The following is a 25,450-nucleotide window of genomic DNA, read 5'->3' on the forward strand; positions in this document are numbered from 1 at the left end:
TTTATTACCCATTCATTATGTAAAATTTACTAGAAACATGTATCTGAACCCCATTCCCAATGAGCTCATGTTAATGTTTGGAGTGGGGGGTGTTCCCCATTTCTACGCTTTTATGGGCATTATTATAATGGTTCCTGCATGCCATTGAAACCACTATAATATACCAAACAAGTCCCTGAAATAAATCTTCCTCCCTTCCTCTTTTCCCCTTTGTACACCTTCACAATAACTCTGAGGTAGGCTACACAGAGATAATAGTTTTGTTCCACCCTCTCAGCTTTGTGGCTGAGCAAAAATGTAGAGTCCAAGGGTTGAAGATGTTCCTATCGTGCAACGGAACTCCCCTGAGATTCTCTTCTTCCACATCTTCCCTGAACCCTCCCAAATCTGCTCTGACAGTTCCCCCATTCCTCCAGTTTCGTGGCAGAAGCAGAAGCCATTCCACTCATGCAGTGACTTCACTAATTCCACCCCAACCCTTTTCACTATCCCTCTCCGGCTTCTTTCAAGCACTCATTCGTTAAGAGCATTAACGACCAAAAGGGGGGGAAAGTTTCACAACCAAAGCAAGTTGTCAAAACACATCAAAACAGCTGATGTGTTTCTAAAGCACTCAACAGTGTAGGTGCTTCAGCTGGGCCAAGCTACATCAGTTGTTTTGAGTTTCTCTTGAACCACAGGCCAAGGGGGCAGAAGCACATGGAAGAATTTTAGCAAGCAGGTCCCAGCATGTATCCCAGTTAATTTCAGTTAGCAACCACAATTTTCTTGGATGATGCGCATCTTACATTTTTACACCCCCCCACACACACCTCTTCCTTCAAAGGGTGAAGTATGCATGCCACCATCTGGCAGATACTATTACTCAGATACCCTCCTCTTCCCCTGCTCCCAAGGCAAACTAGCATGTGGTCTGTAGCCATATGTACACACATAGCACATTACCTGGCACACATTGATGAAGTCAGGTTTTTCTAGGTTCATGTAGATTTTAACCAGAACTCTCAGTACCTGGTTGCGAAATTGCTTATTCTGCATCAAAGACATGCAGAGTTTTAAGCTGTACGCCAGCATTCCAGGAACATCATTCTGCCATGAAAGAAAATATTGCTGTAAAATTATTTTTCACAATTGTAATTTGCTGTTGTTGTTGTTTAGTCGTGTCCGACTGTTCGTGACCCCATGGACCAGAGCACGCCAGGCACCTCTGTCCTCCACTGCCTCCCGCAGTTTGGTCAGACTCATGTCTGTAGCTTCGAGAACACTGTCCAACCATCAATATTTTTTTACCCATGTCTAACAGGCTTACCTCTTATCTTCTTGGAGGATTGTGAGGTGGAGAGAGACAACAAATAATGCAAATGTGACAAAAACTAATCTGGCTAATCAACCCAAGCAAGTCTCACCAAACTGGCTTCAGTAATACTGAATGCAAAACATGAACACAATCCAAATTACTGGAAAGTGTACCTCATTCTATATCTCACTGCTGAAATGCCTACATACAGACAGGCAACATTTTGAGAACTGGCGCAGCACAGTGCCCAAGACCATGAGCCGAGAAGTCTCATTTCAGCTAAAAGGCTGCTAGGTCACCTTAGATAATCCACTCCTAACTTCTAATTGGCACAATTGCCAATTCTAATTGCCGTGGCAAGTGTTTCTCCAAACCTTGGTGACACTGACAAGAAGAGCACCACCTTTTGCTCTAGCTTGGAGTTGAAGAGAATTGTGCAGCACAGTTGTTTTTGAGCTTTGAAGGACACAACACAACTATGAAAAAACTCTCTGACTTGTTCGTCAGCTTCAATCTAGAGATGAAGTCTGAGGTTAGGACCTCTTGCGCCATCAAGTGCTAAAGCAAGTCTCAGTCTGTTCTCTAGGAGTCAAAGGGGAAAGCTGGAGACGACCACCTCAGCAATGGGTGGCCTTTTGAGTCTCAGGTGCAAAAGCATCCTGTGACATCCAGCACCAAGCCTGGAACTGCAGAAGCTAGGCAAGGGGTGCAGAAACCTTGTGTGGAACTACAGGGCCAATATGAGGAAGGGGATGAACAGCCCAGCCCTCTGTATGTCTGCTGAGGAGCAATTCTCACCGAAAGCTATTCTCAGGTAAGCATGCACAGGACTTCTGTTTTAGGGTGTGCCTGTGTCAAACATAACGTTCTGTGCTTTCACCCACCGATTCCAAAATGGTTTTCTCAAAGACATCCAGCCTGCGCGTCTCCAAAGCAATCCCAATGGCTTGCTTGTACTTGTGATCATCTAAACAGCGCTGGAACATCTTGTTGACAATCCCTTCCAGGCGCGGATCCACTGCCTTCTTCGCTCCCTCGGCCAGGTCGGCATTTTCCACACATTGTTTGGTGTAATGGTCAATGCACTTTGCTGGGAAAAGAAACACACATGCTCCGTGTTAAGCTTCTCCAACTGGCCCAGTGTCACAATGTCAATACAGTGGACACTCGGGTTGCGAACGTGGCCATGCGGGATGCACGTTTGCAAACCGCAGTGTTCGCAACTCGCGTCTGCGCACGCGCAGGTTGCAATTCCGCACTTCTGCGCATAGTGTGATTTAGCGCTTCTGCACATGCATGACCGCCGAAACCCGGAAGTAACCCGTTCCGGTCCTTCCACGTTTCGGCGGTCCACAACCCAAAAAAACGCAACCTGAAGCGGTTATAACCCAAGGTATGACTGTATATCCTCAGGATGAATAATAATAATAATACAGTAATAAGTATAATAATAATAATAAGGATGAAGTACTAACACCTGTCAAGTTAAAGCTGAAATTCAAAGAAACTTTCATCACAAAATCATTTATTAACTTAACAGCACTGTAGGACTAAGACATTTATTTTCCTCTGATTTGAAGAAAAAACCAAAAATCCTGTGCTAAGCATTCATGGTTTCATCCCATGCAAGATTCTGCACGTGCTTCTTTGTACTGGGTCCAAAAGTTGTATTCTGTGCAATCTCAGCTTTCATTATTAAAAACAAAGTTTCTCATCTTGCAAGATTATTTGTAGGATAAAGTGCCACAGCATAGCTACCTTTGAACAACTCATGCTCTTCAGAACAATGCTCTGCTATATGCAGAAATTCCTTCCACCCTACATGCAAAGAGTCCGTTACTCACAATATTCTGCCCCTTGCACCAACTGACATACCATCTAAAACTGGATTCCAAGTAAAAACTGCAAGTTTGTTTCACCACATTAAGCAAATTTACATTTAAATAAAGCAAACACTTCTCTTTCAAATCCTGGAAACCAGAACTTTGCCAAATCTGTATACTCCGTTTAGCACATTGCTAAACCAGGGTAGTCAGCTAGAATGTTTTCCGATTCAGAGCCCAGACTTACCAATGATCGTCTCCACATATTCTGAATTGTCATTGACATTGAAGAGGTTGCCTGCTCCCAGGGCATAGTTCAGTGATTCTTCAAAGGCTCCCAGGTGATAAAACACCTTTGAAGCCACCAAAGCAGCAAATTCACGACTCCGGAAGCCAACATCTTCATACAGGATTTCACTATAGCAAAAGCAAGGGAGAAACCATCAGCTGTCATGACTGACTCCTTTCAACAAAAACCAAATTTCACATATCAACTAACGTCCTGTGGATTATGGATATGCAATTCCTAAACCAAGAAATTCAGCTTGTGGAATGTAGAATCTACCGTATTTTTCGCTCCATTGGACGCACCGGACCATAGGAGGGGGAGAACAGGGAAATTTTTTTTCTTGTTCTCCCCCTCTAAAACAAGGTGCGTTCAAGGTGCATTCACCCGAGCGTGTGGGGCTGGCAGTGGGGGGAAGCGCTGCTTTCCCCCACTGCCAGCCTCAAAGATCCCTGAAGCCTTTGGAGCGCAGCGCCCCGCTGCCCTGGAGAGGCTTTGCGCGCAGCCGTCCCCAAGCTAGAGCAGCAAGACGGAGCCCTCCGTCTCGCTGTTCTGGCTTGGGAACAGCCTTGCTAGCTTCTGCAGGACAGCGGGGTGATGGCACCCCGCTGCCCTGGAGAGGCTGTGCGCGCAGCCGTCCCCAAGCTAGAGCAGCCAGACAGAGTGCTCCGCAGTGCTCCGTCTTCCTGTTCTGGCTTTGGGCTTAGCGGCGCAGCCTGCATTCGCCCTATAGGACGCACACACATTTCCCCTTAATTTTTGGAGGGGAAAATGTGTGTCCTATAGAACGAAAATTACGGTAATTTTTTTTTCTATTAACCAAGAGATAAGACAGGTGCATTTCATCCTTGTGCTCTGAACAGAAAAACCACCCTAATGCCAGAAATAATTTTTTTCTTACATTTTGTCCACTGACTCAGAGATCTCTGCCCAGAAGTCATTGACAACAGCATTCAGTTTCTGAAGAGCAAATTCCTGCGAAAACCGAGAATTAAATTATTAGAGCTCTGCCCCCAGAATCCCACAAGTGCAGAGTTGTGTTACATAGATAGGTCTTAAAAGTATAGCCATCTCTACCATGTAGTTTCCCAAAATAACTCTTACATTTACCAGCTTACTCTGTAATATCTGTCTAGAAGGACACAGAAACTAACTTCTGTGCACAGTGATAAGTTGGCCCCACTAAAAGAATGCAGACAAGTGGCAGAGAATTATTTGACTACTTCCAGGCCACTTTTGCATGTCTTCGTCAGACTTAAAAGGCAGAGTGCCAAGCTACCTTCTCCCAAATAGTGAATTCAGTGTGGCTGAGTAAGTAGAGAGTATACAGCTATGACTACTTTCCTTTTACTTAGACCATTTTGCTCACCATGGACAGGAGTCAACCCTGCTTTCTTCTCAGACTAGCGTTTTACTTAAAGCTTAAAAATACCTAATGCAAGCCAAACATCACTGGAATCCACCAACATCTCTTTCTTCTTGAGTGAGGGTTGTCTTTCCTGACATCATTATGTTTTGGCTAACCATGTTATAAGCAAAACAAAAAAAAAAATTTCCTTCCAGTAGCACCTTAAAGACCAACTAAGTTAGTTCTTGGTATGAGCTTTCGTGTGCATGCACACTTCTTCAGATACAGTGTATCTGAAGAAGTGTGCATGCACACGAAAGCTCATACCAAGAGCTAACTTAGTTGGTCTTTAAGGTGCTACTGGAAGGGGAAAAAAATTTTTGTTTTGACTATGGCAGACCAACACGGCTACCTATCTGTAACTGGAACCATGTTATAAGCTGCATGCTGTAAGACTGGCTGTGCTGTCAACTAAATCATTGCAATGTTTAACAGAATGGCAGTGTACTGCATATAATCTAAATTAACAGTGCTGCTTGGAACCTGACAATGAGGATACTAATGGCTGCTTCAGACGTTAACTTTAAAAACACAGAATTTTAAAAACTATGTCAACCTTAATGACCAGCTATGCATCAATTATATGCCAAGTTTCAACTACAGTCGTACTTTGGAAGTCGAATGGAATCCATTCCGGAAGTCCATTCAACTTCCAAAACATCCAAAAACCAAATCGCAGCTTCTGATTGGCTGCAGGAAGCTCCTGCAGCCAATCATTAGCCGCAGAAGCCCTGTTGGACATCCGCAAAGCAGAACACTCACTTCCGGGTTTGCGGCGTTCAGAAGCCAAAATGTCTGAGTACCAAGATGTTTGGGATCCAAGGTACGACTGTATGTGCTTCTCCCATTCTCTGTTCTACCATCTCCAGAATGGGACAAATGAAAAAATGACTCTTACCTAACACTTTCTCAGTTGCTTTTACTGGAAAACAGTTAAAAGGATAATCCTTGACCCAGATACCTGTATGAACAAGTGTGTAAAAACAAAACCTTACACACTTACCTTAAGTTCTGGCTCTTCCTCATCAAGCAGTGAAATAATTCCAGCTACAAAAGAAAGGTCATGTTAGTCATCACAGAAATCAATGCAGAACTGTCACAGCAGATTCCACATCATACAACCCATTTTGGTAAACACAATTAGCTTCACCTTGTAATAATTAAGGACATTTGTGTCTTCAAAACTACTCCTGCTTAAAGCACACTGGACTTAAGACTGCCATCCTATGCATATTTAAATAAGAGTAAGCCACACTGAACCTAGTTTTAGGGTGTCAAAGAGGACATTTCAACGGCACTTGCATAAGAAGCAATCTGGTGAGGGGGGATGTATTTCCACTTCTATTTATTGCCATCTAACCACGTGTCTTGCAACAATAATTTCCCAATGTGGAAAGTAAGCAAGAGCCTTGAGGCTGCTATGTGGGGCTGCTACTCATGGGCAACATGAATGACTAAAGACATTTCAACTATTGGTAAAGTGCTGTAAATAGCTCCTCCGTGTGGCAAGAAAGAATTGCAACCAAGCAAAACAGCTGTACAAAACTTTGCTTGTTTTGTGTTTTCCTTCCTACACAAGCAGCTAGCATCAGGGCATATGAACAGGAGGGCTAATAAGTTCTATGGGTGAAGTCTGAAAACCTGTTTGGCAGTCATTCACTGTATGGCTCCAAATAAATACCGTAAAATCAATAACAAGAGAGGGAAGCAAATGAGGTTAAATGCAAACCCCTCTTCCTTTTTTCCCCAGAGCCTTACTGCATATTCTGCAATGCACACCAAAAATATAGTCACAAATAAGCCGGGTTCTGACCACTTAGAGTTCTAAGTTTTCCCTCAGAGAGCAGCAGAGAAAAAATGGATAGTAGGATATGAAAATGTATTGCAAAGGCAGAAACTGATGGCCACCTCTCCCCATCCACTGTTCCTCTGTGAGTCATCATCTATAGAGATTTTCTTAAAAAACAAACAAAAATCCCCTTTAGCAATTAATTACCCCTTTCCCCCAATCCCTAGAGACAATTTAAAAAATAAGGGTAAGATTCAAAACAAGAGGGCCAGTGCCTCTACATTCCACTACCCATCTCTAGGGGCTCTTTCTGAACACAATCAGTGCCTGGCAGACACTACTCCCGTCATGGCTAACATTTAGCAAGTGTGAGAGAAGCCGCCTCATGTCCCCTTCTACACTTTTTTTTCAGAAATGTCTCTTTCCCCACATCCCTCTCCATAAAAAACCATTCCTTAGAACTTTTCACAGTTGAAAGCAGAGGCATTTTGACATCTGCAAGACCTGTTTTATGTCCACATGCATGTTTACGTGCACATGCACAGTCAAGACACAACGGCCCTGCACTCAACTACCTACAACTACAGCACACATACCAACTCTTGTATTTGGACCCCCACTCACCTCTGGAAATTTACAGTGTGGAAATTAAGCACCTCACCCATTTTATCCTCCCAACCACCCTATGAGGTAGGCTGAGCTGAGTGACAGCAACCAAGCATCACCCAATTCACCTCGTGGCTGAGCCATTTTAAACACGGGTCTCCCGCAGTCTAGCCTGACACGCCAATCACTGCCCCACATTGCTTCCTTCCCAACAGCTGTTTTGCCCAGAGGCACCCACTGGAGTCTTAGCCACACATATTACCACCTAGTGCGTAGCCTAGAACTCAAAGACGTTTTAACTTCCAGGGTCCTGAAGCACCTGAATAAGCCTACCATGTGTGTCAACATGCCCGATTTCTGTTGTTACTTAAAAGTATACATTTTGTAAGGCACCCAACATTCACCCCCAATAAAAGAACAGGGGCAGTGACTCTGGCACAACAGATATACGATATTCGATAACTTTATTGTCCCATACAAACCAATGAAATTGAAAATCTACATAAAACATTCAAAAACCCCTAAAAACTCTGGAATCCCATTTTAAAATACAATATACCATAGAAACTCCTTATGCTGCGTTTAGAACCAGAATTGCATTTGCATAGAAACTGTTTCTCAGGCGGCTAGTCCTGGCCTTTATAACCCTGTACCTTCTTCCAGAAGGCAGAAGCTGAAAGAGATCATTTCCGGGGTGCGCACTATCCTGCGCTATCTCTGCACCTGGAAGCATAGATCTGATCTAAGGTGGGAAGAGTGCACCCAATTATTCTCTCTGCAGTCTTTACAACCCTGGGCAGCATTGTTTTCTCCCTGGCCTTGCAGCTCCCAAACCACACACACAGACCATAAGTTGTCCACATAGGAAGAGCCCTGCTGCAGGATCAGACCCGTGGCCCATTCAGTCCAGCGTCCCGCTCTCACAGCGGCAGACCAGATGCCCAATGTGGGAAAACCGCCAGCAGGGCCTGAGCGAAAGAGCAACTCTTTCTGCTTTTGTCTGCGGAGGCAGAGCATAGCCATCCGACCCATTAGCCACGGACGGCTCTCTCTCCTTCCCCGAGAATCGTTGGCCGCCGCCTCCTTCCTGTGGCGGTGAGTTCCCCCGGTCGACTACGCGCAGGAACTTCCCTCCGCCCTGAAGCTCCCGACGCTCAGCTTCGCGAGAAGCCCGCAAGTCATGACAGGAAGGGGGCGAGGCAGAGGGGGACAGGCCGCTCCCAAGGGGGACTCCCGCGTGGCAGGGGGTCGGGCTAGATGACCTCTGGGGGTCCCTCCCGAGCCTGCGGTTCTAGGGTTCTAAGGGCAGCGCGCAAGAGGAAGAGGAGCGGGACGAGGAGCCGGGCAGTGGAACCTCGGGCTGGGCCGGGGCTCCCGGGAAGCGGCTTCGGGCCCTGCCTGACTCAGCTGAAAAGAAGCGGCCGGGGCGGGGGGGGTTCTTGTTTCCTCCCGGCGCCGCGCATGCGCGCTCCCTCACCGGCCGAGGTGATCATGGCGTCGCGTGTCCCCCGCCGGCGTCTCCGCTGAGGGAACCGGGAAACGGCGGGTGAAAGGGGTGACGGGGGAAGACCTTCCGAGACCGGCGCTGCCTGCCCTGCTAGCCCGTGACCAAGCTCCTTCGCCGCTTCCGTCGCGTCCTCGAGCCGCCCCGGAAGTGACGTGATAACAGCGAGCCCGCGGGGCTCTTGCCACGCCCCGCATGGCTTCGAAGGCCCCGCTCTCCTCGGCAACCCGCGCACGGGGCTGCCCGCGCGGAATGCCTGCTTCGGAAGGGAAAGGCGGCGGCGAGGCCTGTGGAACCGGGAGGGGGAATCTTCCCGAGGGCAATGGGGAAGGAGGGAAAAGGCCACCGCGGGAATCGGGGCGCTATGGCAGGTCAGGCAGCGGGAGAGACACCCAAGCGCCTCCCCGAGGACCCCTCCTTCCTTATACAGCACCTGCCTGTTCTGCTGCTCAGAACTGAAAGTCAGAGGGTCGTGGCCACGTGACCCGGTCAGGGCCTTTGGGTGCCCCCTCGCCTGCCCCTGCCATGGAGGGAACCTAGAGCATGGCTGGTGGGGCAGCCGCCCTGGGGCAACATCCGGGGAGCTGCAATGTGTTGCAGGGCTTTGTCAGTGGTGGCCCCTCAAGAATGGAACTCGCCTTCTTGGCAGATATTTTGATACGAATTTTGAGGTCTTAGATATATGTTAAATGTTCATAAGTGTACCAACCTAGCACATACATAGATCATCACAGGAAGACCGACCTGGAACCATTTTGATTTTCAAACTGTCCCAAACTGAGCAAATGTTTTCTCTAGAAGGTCAAAGGAAAATGGAAAAGCCTCCCATTGTCTTTTCCTTCACAAATCCTGACTTAAGGGTATGTCTGTGTTTGAATAGGGTGTGAGCCTGTGACCTGGCCAGGAACTAAGTATTTATCATTTCAAAAGACTAGCCAGGCTCCCCAGGAAATCCAATCAAGTAACCTGCCAGACAGGAGATAAACAAGGACAGGAGAAAAACAACATTCAAATTTCTGTTTTAAGACCTCCTTTTCTGTGATGTAGGTATGATGTATCTGAGGGGTGGTCTTAGGTTACACCCCTTCTGTGATGTATGTATGATGTTTCTGGGGGGTGGTCTTGATCTACAGGGCGGCAATTTCAAAAGTCTTTATAAGGCCTTGCATGCCATTTTTCTGGGTTCCTCCTCCTTTCCTGCGTGTGAGGGGAGCACCCTGTTGCAACAGATCAATAAAGATCAAGCTTACTAGCTGCTTTGCTTCTCAATATTCTCTGGTTGGCCTCTGTTATTCTCTCCTACCAATAGGGAACCTATGTAAGGTCTCTATATGGGCTCTTGGATACCCCATAAGGGAAAAGGGCAATTTTTGTTTACAACAATATGCATTGCAAAATCATACAAAAATTAAAGGTAAAGAGTCAGGAGTGTGGACAAACAAATAAATCCCTCCTTACTCTGGCGTAGTTGCCTTTGGCGATATATTTTTGTATGGCTTTGTAGTGTGCCAGTATATCACTACCCTGTATATTGTTTGTCGATGTGCATGGCATGGCATTCATTTATTGCATTTATAGTGTATCTTTTCCTCCAAGGAGCTCAAGATGGTAAACGCCACCTCCCCATTTTATCCTTGCAGCTCGATTAGGATTTGGGGGGTTTTTTGGGGGGGGGAGATGTGCATATAACCTTTATTCTGTAAACTGCCTTGTTATACAAAACATGGTCAAGATATGCTTTAATAAAATGAATCAATATCAATGAAATAATGAGCTTCCAGGAGACAGGATTTAAGATATCAAAAATTTTTATTACATCAATTATTCCTGCATATAAAACCCACACACCAAGTTAAATGTTACATAATACTCTGGCTGCAATGACAAACTAAAACAAAACAGAAACCTAGTGCCATCATTACATTATTAAAAGGGGGGGGGGAGTGGGAGGCCGAACAGTCATATAGCCAACCTGAAGCACTATGATACCTTAAACAAGCATGACTTGCCTCAAAAAAATCTGGGAGTTGTAGTTTGTTAAAAATGCTGAGAGTTGCTAGGAGGCTCCTATTTCCTTCACAGAGCTATAGTTTCAGAGTAGTTTAACAATCCCTCTTCCCAGAAAACAGAATTTTAACTTGTGAAGGCCGGTCTCCTCAGAATTCTCAGCACCCTTAACAAACAACAGCTCCCAGGAAACTTTGGGAGAAGCTACGGAAGTGGTATCATAGTGCTTTAAATGTATGGCCTGAATGTAGCCTCAGGAGTCTCTGCCTTTCTTCCCTTAATGCACATTCTTTTGTCTTATTGTGCAATTCATGCTTTCCCACTCACTGTTCAAAACCCTTTCAAGAACACAGTGCACCTTGCCTAGCCTGAATAACTAGCATATCAGAATTAAATACTTCTAGCACTCAAATCAATTTAGATTTGGAACATGCAAATTTATTCTAGCATAAACCTGTGTGTGCCGAACCCACTGGGCGAGACACACAAAGTGGAATTCCTCAGCAGGGTCAAGCAGCACAACTGATGGCAGTGTGTGTGCGCACGCACGTGTGCACCAGGACTTTGTCGATGAGCTCACTCCTGATTTGCAGGGAGTTTGAGTCAGCTTCTCCATATGGATCAATAGCTACAAGAATCTGTAGCGATTGTGAATTTTGTTCAACAGATTAATGGTTGGAACAACTTAATTCATGGTTAGTGCAACTAAAACATTAGTTGCTTTCATCTGCTTTGTAATACACTTAAGTTTTGGGGTTTGACAAAAATAAAAATGGCATGACTCTTTTCGTACAGGCAGATTAAACCTTTGAAATGGACACTTGAGTTTGATGGCGGTTCGGTTACATTATGAAGCATAGCAGCAGCTCTTTCGAACGAGCTAGTTGTGTGGTTGCCATATTTTTTTGTTGGCAGGGCTCCTGTGCCTTTGACACCTGCAAGGACAGGTAGAAATAAAGCTGGGCTGGTTTTCCATCACTACAGAAAGCAAGGAGAAGTTTTATCTGGTTGGTTTCTGTGTGTGCACACTCTTTGTGCAACTAGTAAGACAAACAGGAATCCTGTTAGTGTGGAGGTAGCAAGTGGAAGCACTCTCTGCTGGGCTTGGCAGCCTTGTTCTAGATCTGTTTGCATGGCAGTTGGAGGCAGGAAGAGTCCTGCCAAATTCGGCCGTGACGCCCAAATCCTTACACATACAGGCACACTCAGCATCTGGACCTATTGAGCTGTGCAGGAACAAAAAAACAACAACACCCTTCTACAAGAGGGGCGACTGTTCAAATTCAATTCCTCAGGTATGCATTGGAGAGCTTTTTGGACTGGGGTCCTCCTTAACCCACCTTCACCCTTCCACATTCCCTCATTTCAACTTGCACTGTCTTACTTGCGCTACTTACCCTCCTCTTGAGGTAGGCAAATGTTATCCTATTTCAGCACGTTAAAGACAACTGAGGTACAGAGGAAACCAAAGGGACAGACCTGCAATTCAGGGGCAGAAGAGGCTGACTTTCCTGAGCCATGCTGCTGTTCACTGCAGGACTGGGAGATATTCCAGCCTGGGGACTTTCAGATATTTTGAACTACAACCCCCATCAACCACAGCCAACGTGAAGGTAAGTATTCAGGAGTATTTGTGGTCCGCTGTTCACCCTGAGGGTCCTAGGGTCGACAGATAATACAGGGGTCGGAAAAGTTTTTGTGGCTTGGGCCGGTTCACGGTCCCACAGACGCCGCAGTGAGCCGGAGTGTGCACGCACGCATGCACAAACGCTATTTTCGGCGCTCCTTCTGGCGCGGAGGAGGCGTGCACAGCTTTCCATTGGCTGCAGGACCTTCCTGCAGCCAATGGGAAGCCAGCCAGTGTCGTGGAAGGCGGTCCCCGCTCTGCTTTGTATCGGTTTAGCGCAGCGCACGGGAGCCGACCAAACGGGCGGCAGGGGTCCATAGGCCGGTTAAATGACCCCCATGGGCTGCTTGTGGCCATGGGCCTTAGGTTGCCGACCCCTGACATAATACATCGAAACCGAAAATCAACAATTTAAAATGGACAGCCTAAGAACAGCAGACAAAACCAGCAGTTGTAGTCCAAAAAATCTGGAAGGCTGCAGATTGGAGCTGGCTATCCCAAGGCACGCTTTGCAAATGAAAAGACCCAACACAGCCAACAGCTATGGACAGCGGCCCGTCAGCGTCTCCTAGTCGTCAATGCCTCCATGGAATTTGTAAGGCAGAGGGCACAATGGCCGACTGGAGTTTGGCCTGGCCAACAAGTGCCAGCAACCCTATCGCCAATTTTGTGATGTTTCTCTCCCTCTCAGAAGTCTCTAATGGAGGTCAGAGAAAGAACTCTGCTCTGCTGTCACCATCGGTTTAAAAATGGTTAACATGGGTGATGTTGGCTGCAAAGGAATTTCCGAGGCTTTACTTTTCTGCAGAGTTTTCCCCCTCCCCGTTTTGTGAAGTTCATTAGCAGCAATGAATAGATGCCAGCTGAAAATACATTTAGCATTAGGCAAGCTTGGCAGTTTCAAAGCTTTTAGCTATGCTTACGAAATACAAGGAGACCAAACACGCTAAATTAGGTCACTCTTTAGTCTAGGGCACGGGTGTCAAACACAAGGCCCGCGGGCCAAATCCGGCCCGCCAGACCTTGTCATGTGGCCCGTGTAGCCGCCGCCGGCCGCCAGCCTTCACCTTTTATTCTCGCTTTTTTTTTTTTTTGACACAAGAAAGCCACCTCTTCAGCGCATGCGCGGCAGCCTACAAGCCAGAGAACGTCTGCCCTCGAGCGGCGCCGGCCGTTCTACACAGGAAACCTCCACTTTACATGCATTCAGGAAACCTCCACTTGTTTTTATATTGAGCGCATGCCATCCTGTGATGTGACAGATCCAACCGCTGCCTGAACCCTTCTCTCCTGTACTGTAAGTCCTACAGATACAACCGGCCCTTTCAGGGTGACCAAACTGCTGATGCGGCCCCCGATGAATTTGAGTTAGACACCCCTGGTCTAGGGCATCGGAGGAAACGTTCCAATACAAACTGAAAATGTGCCAATGCATTAAGCCTAAGTTGCACAAGAACGCTTCCCCTGAAAGTTTTGTCAATTCTAGATTTTCCAGAAAGCCCCCCTTACAGGTTAATTAACATAAATCGATATAATCTCCAGCCCCATCAGAGTTTTATAGAGAACCCAGAGAGACAAAATAGCAACTAAGGCAAAACAGAAACAGAAACATCAGTCAAACTTGATATTTAGGCTGCAACGCACGCTTACTGCAGAACAGGGCCCACTGAACTCCTACAGAGGGTTGCACTGTAAAACTTGCAGAACCCATCAGGTTAAAAGAATCAATTAACTGAGTTCTAATACTGAGGAACACAATCGCTGTGTTCTTTACTGAAAGGTACACATCACATATGATGGGCTGCAGCTGTTTGGAATTTTAGTGTGTCTTGCTACTGTTGCAATTTTATATTATGGACTATTCACAAGATTATTTAAAAAAAAAAACAACCCACATGTCTATAGTACAAACAGTTCACAGTGAATTTTGAAATGTTAGGCCAGGAGAAGAACTGCCTTTTGGAATAATGGTCTATCCAGGATCCCAAGTAAAGCATGTCAAACAGCTTCATTGCCAAAAATAATTGATTATTTCCTCTCTCCTTCTGTGCTGTGCTTTCAGCTCTGGACCCCCCATGTCGGAAAAGGCACCTGTTACAGGAAAAGGCACCCGTTACAGCAACAAGGCCTTTCTAAAGACAGTCAGTGCTTGCAGTGCAAAAGAAAGTCCAACAAAGCTTTCTAATGGAACTGTTTTGTGCAGAAGAGGGCGACAATTTTCTTCCAGTAGAAACAAGATTCTTGGGCATTTAATGGGTGACAGGTTTTGGGGGCTCCATCACATTCTTGTGAATATTGGGGGGCTTTTTTGGCTAAGCTCTACTACTGTTTCCTGCTCCTGCAGGCCAGTCCCTAGAACACCCTGGCTTGGGAGAATTGTAGGACAATTGCAGGACAGGAGGACAGATTGCAAAAGGAACCCTTCTAGGAATGCTCTCCCAGGATGAGAGTAGATGCAAAATATATACGTTGGGCTCCGTTTACTGCAAATGTACTTTGGACTCTAACCGTACTAGATCCAGAATACAATACAACTGTTATCACAACCACAGAGAAGAGGCAAGCAACAGCTGCCCAGATTTCTACATACTCCACTTAGAATCTGGTCAGATCCTCTTTGCGATGGCAAGCACAGTTTTAAAAAAAGCAGCACCAGAATCGTTCCTCTTTTTCCTCCCAAGCACAATAAATTCAGGCCATAAATACTTCCTCACCAGACATTTCACATTTGAAGGTAGTTATTTCCCAAATAAGGCAATTAAAACAATTACCCCAAAAATGAGAAGCCACTGTTAGTAATGGCAATATGCTCACTGACTAGAGGACAATGCCCGCCACTTTGCGTGAAAATGACACAGCCTTTTGAGTGGGAACCTCAAGGATTTGATGTAGTTCCCATGTAATTCTTGAGGCTGAAGAGGTCCCCATCTTCACTTGGCTGAGATTAAGCAGAGCTGCTTCTGGGCTTCTGCTACGAAGTTTCTTGGGATCAAACAAAGGCGAAGTAGCTCCTTTAAAAGAGCCAACAGATGCTTCCCCCCCCCAAAAAAAATCAGCCCTTGATGCTTTTCCTACAAGGCAAATAAAGGGCAGCTCCTTCAGTCCGATATAGCAGCAAAGAGAAGGTTCCTCCCGGACTTCTTAAGTGGCCGCGACTCCACAGGCCTCTTCACAGTTCCCGTTGGGCTCCATGTTGGTCAAAGATACACCTTCTTCTGGGTCTTGCAGGGCATCTACGTTGGGGGGGGGGAGGAAAACCAATTTAGAGCGTCTCAGTTACAAACTGAAGACCATCATGGTTTCCAGTCAAAATGAAGCCAAGGAACTGAAAGGGGGAGCATTTTAACGTGGCGCTGAAAATATTTTAGGCTATTTGACAAATGTAGGTTGCAGTTATCTGCACTCTTGACCTTGAAGGGTAATTGAACGCAGAAAGTAGCAAGACGCAGAATTGCACGGTTTCATCAGCAGAATGTCCTCCCTCCATGCATCCCCTAAATTTTTCTGGCAAGCAGAGCCGTCTTTCCCATAGGGCTTAGTGGTGCATTGCGCCAGGGCGCTGGCCTCTCAGGGGCACCCTAGCGACTGGGGGAGCTGCGCGGCTTTGATGGCAGCCTCCCCTTTCCCTGCACGCCCACCAGCTGCGCCCCGCCAACTATATGGCTGGTGGGCATGCAGCTTCCTTCCCAAGCCTCCGCAGGAGGAGAGCGATTCCTGCAGAGGTCATTGTCCTCCTCCTGCTTCCTGGCAAAAGGCAGCACACAGCCTTCCTGGGCTGCCTTCTTGGGCGCCCCGACACCGGAGAGCATGTCCGCCAGCACATTTTCCTGCTTGATTGCTGCCGCCACACCAGGGATCGGGGCAGTGGGGAAGGCAGAGGACATTTTCTACCACCCCCTCCCTTGTTTTGGAGTTGCCAAGGGGGCGCCGGAGGAATCTTTGCACCACAGAACCGGATATGCTTAAGACGGCCCTGCTGGCAAACTCTCTCCCCCCCAAAAAAACTCTCTGTACACATTCCTGTTTGCAGATATCTTTCTTAAACCTCAGCAGCAGCACCTAAATTGGCACACAGTCCCAGACACCATGGGGGCTAGGAACTTTAGTAAAGGTAAAGGGACCCCTGACCATTAGGTCCAGTCGTGACCGACTCTGGGGCCACCGTCAGGGCCAGATTTAGGTTTGATGAGGCCCTAAGCTACTGATGGTAACGGGGCCCTTTATACCTCAAGTTGCCCTTTGAGAACAACAATTGTCACTGTTTTTTTTGTTAAATATATGCTATACGGTCATTAGGTCATTAGATACCTAATAGGTATCTCAAGCCATTTGCACATAACAAAATATGTACTTTATCAAAGTAATTGTTTTTTATCTTATATTTTGGAAATGTAAAGTAAAGGGACCCCTGACCATTAGGTCTAGCTGTGACTGACTCTGGGGTTGCAGCGCTCATCTCGCTTTATTGGCCGAGGGAGCCGGTGTACAGCTTCCGGGTCATGTGGCCAACATGACTAATTCGCTTCTGGTGAACCAGAGCGGCGCATGGAAACGAAGTTTACCTTCCCACCGGAGCGGTACCTATTTATCTACTTGCACTTTGACGTGCTTTCGAACTGCTAGGTTGGCAGGAGCAGGGACCGAGCAGCGGGAGCTCACCCCGTCGCAGGGATTCGAACCGCCGAACTTCTGATCGGCAAGCCCTAGGCTCTGTGGTTTAACCCACAGCGCCACAGGGTTTCAAACCAAAATCAGGAATCTAATTCTGGACTCCACATGGGATGACACCCGTGTAACAAAAGTTGCGACGGATCAGCCGTCGGATCCCAAGAGCTGCCTCCTTTACTGCACCACAGAGCCCTCAAGCAGACCTGACCTTCGCTGGAGCTGCTGGGTGCTGCGTCCGAACGCCCTTCCTTCCGCCGACTCCTCCGAGCCCAAGGGATGCACTGCAGGAAGGCAGGGATCCTCTGCTTCTTGGCTTCCACCCCGTCTTTGGAATGAAGAAGAGAGCAAGAGGTCAGGCCAGATGTACAAAGCGCAAACCTCCCGGCAGATGGGATAATCTGGCTCAGGAAGATCTGCTTTGCCAAATCTGGAGTAACACTCCAGAACCCCCAGGGGCAGTTAAGGTGTCCTGAAGCGCAAGAAGAGTCCTGGGGGATGAAGAGAGTGGCTCATCCTGCTCTCAGAGCTGCCGGTCAGATGCCCCTGGGGCAGGTGAAAGCAGGAACTGAGTGCTTTCCTTTAAGGTCCTAAACGGCCTCGGTCCTGTATCCCTGAAGGAGCATCTCCACCCCCTTCGTTCTGCCCGGACACTGAGATCCAGCGCTGAGGGCCTTCTGGCGGTTCCCTCACTGCGAGAAGTGAGGTTACAGGGAACCAGGCAGAAGGCCTTCTCGGTGGTGGCGCCCGCCCTGTAGAACGCCCTCCCAGCAGATGTCAAGGAAATAAACAACGACCTGACATTAAAAGACATCTGAAGGTGGCCCTGTTTAGGGAAGTTTTTAATGTCTGATGCTGTATTGTTTTTAATATTCGGTTGGAAGCCACCCAGAGTGGCTGGGGAAACCCAGCCAGATGGGCGGGGTATAAATAATAAAACATTATTATTATTATTATATTATTATTATGCATGAGCACTCAGGCCATTTGTGATTCCAGGGACAGCGCCTCCAACAGCAGAGGGAGAACACAGCCATTGTAGCTGCATAGATTCATGGGAGTAGTTGTTTGGGGGGGGAGCTGAACTACCTAGGTGCATCTCCTAAAAAAAAAAGCTCAAAATTTTTGGGGGACCCCCTAGAAGAAGCTCAACAACTTTGGCTCCCTCCCTGCAAAAAGTCCTGTTGCCTAATCCTTTAAAGCCATCCAGGCTGGTGGCTATCTCTCCACAGCCCCAAATCATAGAATCATATAATTGTAGAGTTGGAAGGGACCCCTCGGGGTCATCTAGTCCAACCCCCTGCACTGCAGGAATCTCAGCTAAAGCATCCCTGACAGATCGAACCTCTGCTTAAAAACCTCCAAGGAAGGAGAGTCCACAACGTCCATTCCACTTTGAAACAGCTCTCACCGTCACAATGTTTTTCCTGGTGTTTAGTCGGAATCTCCTTTCTTGTGACTCGAAGCCACGGGTTCGAGTCCTACCCGCCAGAGCAGGAGAAAACAAGCTTCCTCCCTCCTCCATGTGACAGCCCTTTAGATATTTGGAGATGGCTATCATATCTCCTCTTTGTCTCCTATTTCCCAGGCTAAACATACCCAGCTCCTTCAACCGTTCCTCATCAGGCTTGGTTTCCAGGCCCTTCATCATCTTGGTCTGCACACCTTCCAGCTTGTCAACATCCTCCTTAAATGCTGTAACCTTTCCCCATAGGGGAGCTGCTCCTGCCTCTTGGATCATTTTGGGTGCCCTCTTCTGGGGCCCAAAGCAAACCTGCCCAGAAAAGAGGCTGCCAGCTGTATCTCTGTGTACAATCCCCGGAGCAGGGAAGCCAGACTAGAAACATTGTAAAAAGGTAAAAACCCTACTGGGAAATGATTTACAATGAATTGAAGAAAATGTTGCAAATAACTTTTGTAAAAAACCCCAGAAGTCTTCTTGTTAGGTATTTTAGGTCAAGACATACCAAAAGAAAAGAGGACTGTTTTCATGTATGCCACTACAGCAGCGAGAATGTTGATTGCACAAAATTGGAGGACTAAATACCAACTAAAGAACAACGGCAAGAGAAGTTGATGAACTATGCAGAACTGGCAAAAATGACAGACAGATTAAGAGACAAAAGACAACAGAGGCTTTGAAAAAGACTGGGAACCATTCATATTATATTTGCAGGAACAAAGAAAGGCAATAGACTTGATGGCAGGATTTAAATAAACATCCACATTATTAGCATCAGAAAATGGTGGGAAGATAGTGAAATACAATGATGTATTTACTTTTATTTTTATGTTTTTAGGCTTGATGTTATGTTATTAATAACTTTTTCTGTTGAAAGATGGCAAAGCGGGTGAAAATAGAAATAAACCAGAAGTGGAAGTTGAGGGAAGCCTTGGAGGGGAGGGAGGGAGGGAGGAAGATATAGTAAACGTTGAGAATTTGAGATGTATGTAATGAATGAAAAAGACTAAAATTTTAAAAAAGACTATAAACATCACCGGGGGCGGGGGGGGGAGAGGCAGGCAGGTGCATGCTTCTGCTTCTCTCAGAGTAAGTGCTACTGAACTCACTGGGAAAGTGAGTAAAGATGCGTGGGATTTGGGCCCAGCGGAAAGAAACAAGATACCTATCCTCTTTGCAGCTGAGGCGGCCTGGAATGACCCCAGGGTCACCTTTAAGAGCCTGGGAGATTAGCAGTCTCAGTCCTGGAGGATTAGAGGAGTTTGGCAGCCAAGGATGTGGCTGGAGGGGCCGGAAGGCAGTTAGCGGAGCAAGGGAACTGCAAACCTGCCCTGAGAAGCGGAATCTCAAGGCCAAGTCCTTCTTCATGCAACACATGATTAATCTATGGAACTCCCTGCCCCTGGAGGAGCTACCAACCAAGATGGCTTTAATAATAATAATAATAATAATAATAATAATAATAATAATAATAATAATAATAATTTATTATTTATACCCCACCCATCTGGCTGGGCTTCCCCAGCCACTCTGGGCGGCTTCCAAAAAATATTAAAATACAGTAATACATCAAACATCAAAAGCTTCCCTAAACAGGGCTGCCTTCAGATGTCTTCTAAAAGTCTGGTAGTTGTTGTTCTCTTTGACATCTGGTGGGAGGGCGTTCCACAGGGCGGGTGCCACTACTGAGAACCCTCTGCCTGGTTCCCTGTAACCTCACTTTTCGCAGCGAGGGAACCACCAGAAGGCCCTCGGCACTGGACCTCAGTGTCCAGGCAGAACAATGGGGGTGGAGATGGTCCTTCAGGTATACGGGGCCGAGGCCGTTTAGGGCTTTAAAGGTCAGCACCAACACTTTGAATTGTGCTCGGAAATGTACTGGGAGCCAATGAAGATCTCTCAGGACCGGTGTTATGTGGTCCCGGTGGCCACTCCCAGTTAACTGCAGTTTCCGGGTCACCTTCAAAGGTAGCCCCACGTAGAGTGCATTGCAGTAATCCAAGCGGGAGATAACCAGAGCATGCACCACTCTGGCAAGACAGTCTGCGGGCAGGTAGGGTCTCATCCTGCGTACCAGATGGAGCTGGTAGACAGCTGCTCTGGACACAGAATTGACCTGCGCCTCCATGGACAGCTGTGAGTCCAAAATGCCTCCCAGGCTGTACACGTGGTCCTTCAGGGGCACAGTCACCCCATTCAGGGCCAGGGAGTCCTCCACACCTGCCCGCCCCATGTCCCCCAAGAACAGAACTTCTGTCTTGTCAGGATTCAACCTCAATCTGTTTAAAAGAGGATTAGACAAATTCAGCAAGGAGAGGTCTATTGATGGCTGTGCTCTGCAATCAAGAGGCAGCAACGCTTCTGAATCCCAGTTTCTAGAAATCTCAGCAGCCGGCTCCTGTGTTTGAATCCTGCTAGCCGGTTTCCCACAGGCAGCTGGCTGGCCACTGTGAGAGCAGGATGCTGGACTTGATGGGCCAAAGGGATATTCCTGCTAGATTAAGCCAATGCTCTTATGCTAGACCTCGCAGGGTTGTTGTGAGGAATGAATGGGGGGGGACCACGTGGGCCACCGTCAGGGCCGGATTTAGGTTTGATGAGGCCCTAAGCTACTGAAGGTAATGGGGCCCTTTATACCTCCAGCTGCAATTTGAGAACGACAAATTGTCACTGTTTTTCGTGTTGAATATATGCTATACGGTGATTGATGCTCCTAATAGGTATCTCAAGCCATTTGCACATAACAAAATATGTACTTTATCAAAGTAATTGTTTTTTATCTTATATTTTGGAAATGTAAAGTGACCATTAGGTCCAGTCGTGACCGACTCTGGGGTTGCGGCGCTCATCTTGCTTTATTGGCCGAGGGAGCCGGCGTACAGCTTCCGGGTCATGTGGCCAGCAGGACTAAGCTGCTTCTGGCGAACCAGAGAAGCACACGGAAACGCCGTTTGCCTTCCCGCCGGAGCGGTACCTATTTATCTACTTGCACCTTGATGTGCTTTCGAACTGCTAGGTTGGCAGGAGCAGGGACCGAGCAACGGGAGCTCACCCCGTCGCAGGGATTCAAACCGCCGACCTTCTGATCGGCAAGTCCTAGGCTCAGTGGTTTAACCCACAGCACCACCCGCTGTGGTTGTTATTATTATTGTTATTATTATTGTCTTGAGAGTCCTACGGACTGCAAGAAGATCAAACGTATCCATTCTGAAGGAAATCAGCCCTGAGTGCTCACTGGAAGGACAGATCCTGAAGCTGAGGCTCCAAGACTTTGGCCACCTCAGGAGAAGAGAAGACTCCCTGGAAAAGACCCTGATGTTGGGAAAGATGGAGGGCGCAAGGAGAAGGGGACGACGGAGGACGAGATGGTGGGACAGTGTTCTGGAAGCTACTTTTGTTGTTGTTGTTTGGCCGTGTCCGACTCTTCGTGACCCCCTGGACCAGAGCATGCCAGGCACTCCTGTCCTCCACTGCCTCCCCCAGTTTGGTCAAACTCATGCTGGTAGCTTCGAGAACACTGTCCCACCATCTCGTCCTCTGTCGTCCCCTTCTCCTTGGGCCCTCCATCTTTCCCAACATCAGGGTCTTTTCCAGGGAGTCTTCTCTTCTCATGAGGTGGCCAAAGTCTTGGAGTCGTTTGACCAAACTGCGGGAGGCAGTGGAAGACAGGAGTGCCTGGCGTGCGCTGGTCCAGGGGGTCACGAAGAGTCGGACACAACTAAAGAACTACAACATTATTATTGTTGTTGTTGTTGTTACAGTGGTACTCAGGTTAAGAACTTAATTCGTTCTGGAGGTCCGTTCTTAACCTGAAACTGTTCTTAACCTGAAGCACCACTTTAGCTAATGTGGCCTCCTGCTGCCGCCGCGCCGCCGGAGCATGATTTCTGTTCTCATCCTGAAGCAAAGTTTTCAACCTGAAGCACTATTTCTGGGTTAGCGGAGTCTGTAACTTGAAGCGTCTGTAACCTGAAGCGTATGTAACCCGAGGTATCACTGTATTGTTATTGTTTAGCTTATGCGTCAATCCGGCACGTCCACGTGGAGCTACCTGGGCAAAAGAGAGCTGGGTATAAATGCAAAAAATAAATAAATCGGGGCGATGCCTGCCTGCTGCCCCGCTGCGCTCACCTGCTCGGAGCTTCAGGGCGGCTCTCAGCACCCGGCAGGCGGCGGCGCGGGCTTCGGCGGCGCCCTGTCCGGCTCCGGGGCTGTAGGGGGCGGCTTGCAGGGTGTCCTGCTCCGCCGGGCGCCTCCTCCGGAAGACCTGGCGGAGCAAGGCGTCGAGCTGCAGCCGGGCGCCCTCGGCCTCGCCGCCGCCCAGCACCACCACGCCCACCACCCCGGGGCGCGCCGCCGAGGGCAGCCGGCTGCGCACGTCGCGGAGGATCTCGCGCAGGCGGAGCCGCTCCCGGCGAGCGCGCAACGGAGGCAGAGGCGCAAGCGACGCCTGGCCGAAGAGCACGAAGAGCAGCGCGCACGAGGAGCGCGCCGCCGAGCCCCGGCCGCCCAGGCGCACGCGGACCTTGCGCGCCTCTCCGGCGGGAGGATCGGGCTGCGCCTCCGGCTCCTTGCGCGGCTCGGGCTCCGGCTCGGCGAAGAGGTCCCGGGCGAAGGTCTCCAGCAGCGCCCGCGGCGCAGGCTCGCCCTCGCGCGCCTCGCCCACCAGCAGCAGCCGCGCGCGCCCGCCCGCGCGATCCACCAGCGCCTGGAACTCGCGCAGATGCGGCGGCGCCGGCGGAGGATCCATGGAGAGAGAGGCCGGCCGAGGAGCAGGCGCCGCCCGCCCGCAAGCTCAGCCCCCGGCCGGGAAGGAGGGTCGCCTGGAGTCACCACTGGAACCGCCTCTCGGAGGAGGAGAAAGAGGAAGCTGCCAGCCGCGAGGAATTCACCTTTTTTTGCTTGCTGAGGATTTTATTTATGTTAACTGATGAATTGAAAAAAATATATAGTCCGGCCCCCCACAAGGTCTGAGGGACAGTGGACCGGCCCCCTGCTGAAAAAGTTTGCTGACCCCTGAATTCTATTGTCTCCACTTTCAGTTCATAGTCTTTTTCAGAGTTTAAGTTTGGGGGGAGACAGTTTTGTCTGACACATTCCAGTTGGGGGAAGGGAGGGTGGAGGGATGGCGATACAGTGGTACCTCTGGATGCGAACAGGATCCGTTCCAGAGCCCTATTCGCATCCAGAAGCGATTCGCCGCTTCTGCACATGAGTGGGTAACGATTCGCTGCTTCTGTGCATGCGCGTGACGTCATTTTGATCGTCTGCGCATGCGCGAGCGGTGAAAGCCAGAAGTAACGCGCTCCGTTACTTCCAGGTCGCGGCAGCACGCAACCCAAAAATACTTATCCTGAAGCTGCTTCAACCTGTGATAGGAATTTTATGGTCTTAGATATATGGCAATGTTCATAACCACACGTACATAGATCAGCACAGGAAAGCCAACCTGGAACCATTTTGATTCCTAAACTGAGCAAATGTTTCTCTGCATGGTCAAAATGGAAAAGCCTCCCCATTGTCTCTTCCTTCACAAATCCTGTCTTAATCTGTGTTTGAATAAGGGTGTGAGCCTTATCATTACAAAAGACTGCCCAGGCTCCCCAAGAAATCCAATCAAGTAACCTGCCAGACAGGAAATAAACAAAGCGACAGGAGAAAACAACATGCAAATGTTCTGTTTTAGACCGCCTTATCTGAGAGGTGGTCTTAGGTTACACCCCTTCTGTGATGAATGCATAATGTTTCTGGGGGTGGTCTGGATCTAGAGGATGGGAATTTCAAAAGTCTTTATAAGCCCTTGCACAGCATTTTTGGGGGTCCTCCTCCTTTCCTCGAGTGAGGGGAGCACCCTGTTGCAACAGATCAATAAAGATCAAGCTTACTAGCTGCTTTGCTTCTCAATATTCTCTGGTTGGCCTCTGTTCTTTTCTCCTACCAATAGGGAACCTATTAAGGACTCTAAATGGGCTCTTGGATACCCCATAAGGGAAAAGGGCATATTTTTATTTACAACAAACCCGAGGTATGACTGTACTGTTTCCTCCCTTCTATTGCCTATTCTTAGTGTAAGGGGATGGGTTCTGTCAGCATACCATTGGTATGCCCTGTGTTTGTGTATTTATTTATTTTGATTGATACTGAGAGTGGTCAAGGGGTTCCCATCCTTGCTTGGTTGTGTTTGGTTGATTGTGGTGTGGTTTATTTGTGTGAGGGAGGGGCGCTTGGTTGTTGGGTCAGGTGTGCCATATTGATTCCTATGCTGTTGGAGGGAATAGCTCATTGTCCTGTTGTGCTGCTGCGGATGTCACAAAGGGGAACCACACTGGGCTGAAGGCATCCTCCATAGCCTGTCCCCGTCCTCGTTTGTTGGTTGGTGTTATGTACTGAGTTGAATAGGATCCAAAAGGCAGCAGTCTGATTGGTCCTAGAACAATAGGATTCAGAATGCAGCAGTCTGATTGGTCCTAGAACAATAGGATTCAGAATGCAGCAGTCTGATTGGTCCTAGAACAATGCAGCAGTATGATTGGTTGGCAGGAACCACCCAATCATGCTCCAGATAGAAGTGAATCCACAACCTGATTGGCTTACAGTAGAATTCCAGAATTAGTCAATCATGTGCAGCCCATTGTGTAAATAATGTATATAAAGCCGATACTTTGAGGGGACTTTCATTCATTCCTCCTCACCACTATGAGCTGAATAAAGAGCATGAAATCACTTTGCGACTCTGAGTATATTTCAGTTGGTTAGCTGTTCTGGTAGGGTTTCCCATACGTTTTGGTACCAGTAGTCTTCTACTGGTATGTTCACTCCTGATAGGCCCTTCCAGTGTCTAGTTATGGTACAGTGGTACCTCTGGTTGCGAACGGGATCCATTCCAGAGGCCCGTTTCCAACATGAGCAGAACACAACCCGCAGAGCATCTGTACACGCGCAGGTTGCGATTCGCCACTTCTGTGCATGCGTGTGA

The 25,450-nt window shown here is 48.1% G+C and overlaps 2 protein-coding genes and 1 long non-coding RNA gene across 3 annotated transcripts in view; all 3 read right to left on the minus strand.

Annotated features, from left to right (window-relative positions):
* Positions 1–8,865, minus strand: part of PSMD1 (proteasome 26S subunit, non-ATPase 1) — an 88,651-nt gene extending 79,786 nt beyond the window's left edge. Inside the window, exons 1-6 of the mRNA XM_053390850.1 lie at positions 8,687–8,865; positions 5,818–5,861; positions 4,308–4,381; positions 3,368–3,537; positions 2,182–2,387; positions 946–1,089 (exon numbers count right to left, since the gene is read on the minus strand). Coding sequence (XP_053246825.1) covers positions 946–1,089; positions 2,182–2,387; positions 3,368–3,537; positions 4,308–4,381; positions 5,818–5,861; positions 8,687–8,702 — 654 coding nt within the window. The 5' untranslated portion in view covers positions 8,703–8,865. The remainder of the gene's footprint in view (positions 1–945; positions 1,090–2,181; positions 2,388–3,367; positions 3,538–4,307; positions 4,382–5,817; positions 5,862–8,686) is intronic.
* Positions 8,866–11,963: 3,098 nt separating this feature from the next.
* On the minus strand, positions 11,964–14,443 carry LOC128413322 (uncharacterized). Its single transcript, XR_008330312.1, has 2 exons — positions 13,724–14,443; positions 11,964–13,308 (listed from the first exon to the last, which is right to left on the minus strand). It is a non-coding gene; the product is annotated as an uncharacterized LOC128413322 (long non-coding RNA).
* A 544-nt stretch (positions 14,444–14,987) lies between these two features.
* On the minus strand, positions 14,988–23,353 carry C5H2orf72 (chromosome 5 C2orf72 homolog). The gene is made up of 3 exons (XM_053387384.1): positions 22,606–23,353; positions 17,224–17,340; positions 14,988–15,580 (listed from the first exon to the last, which is right to left on the minus strand). Exons 1-3 carry the CDS (start codon positions 23,222–23,224, stop codon positions 15,489–15,491), a joined length of 828 nt encoding a protein of 275 aa, XP_053243359.1. The 5' UTR covers positions 23,225–23,353; the 3' UTR covers positions 14,988–15,488.
* Positions 23,354–25,450: the final 2,097 nt, after the last annotated feature.

The sequence above is a fragment of the Podarcis raffonei genome, chromosome 5, assembly GCF_027172205.1.
Source record: "Podarcis raffonei isolate rPodRaf1 chromosome 5, rPodRaf1.pri, whole genome shotgun sequence".
Taxonomy (NCBI): domain Eukaryota; kingdom Metazoa; phylum Chordata; class Lepidosauria; order Squamata; family Lacertidae; genus Podarcis; species Podarcis raffonei.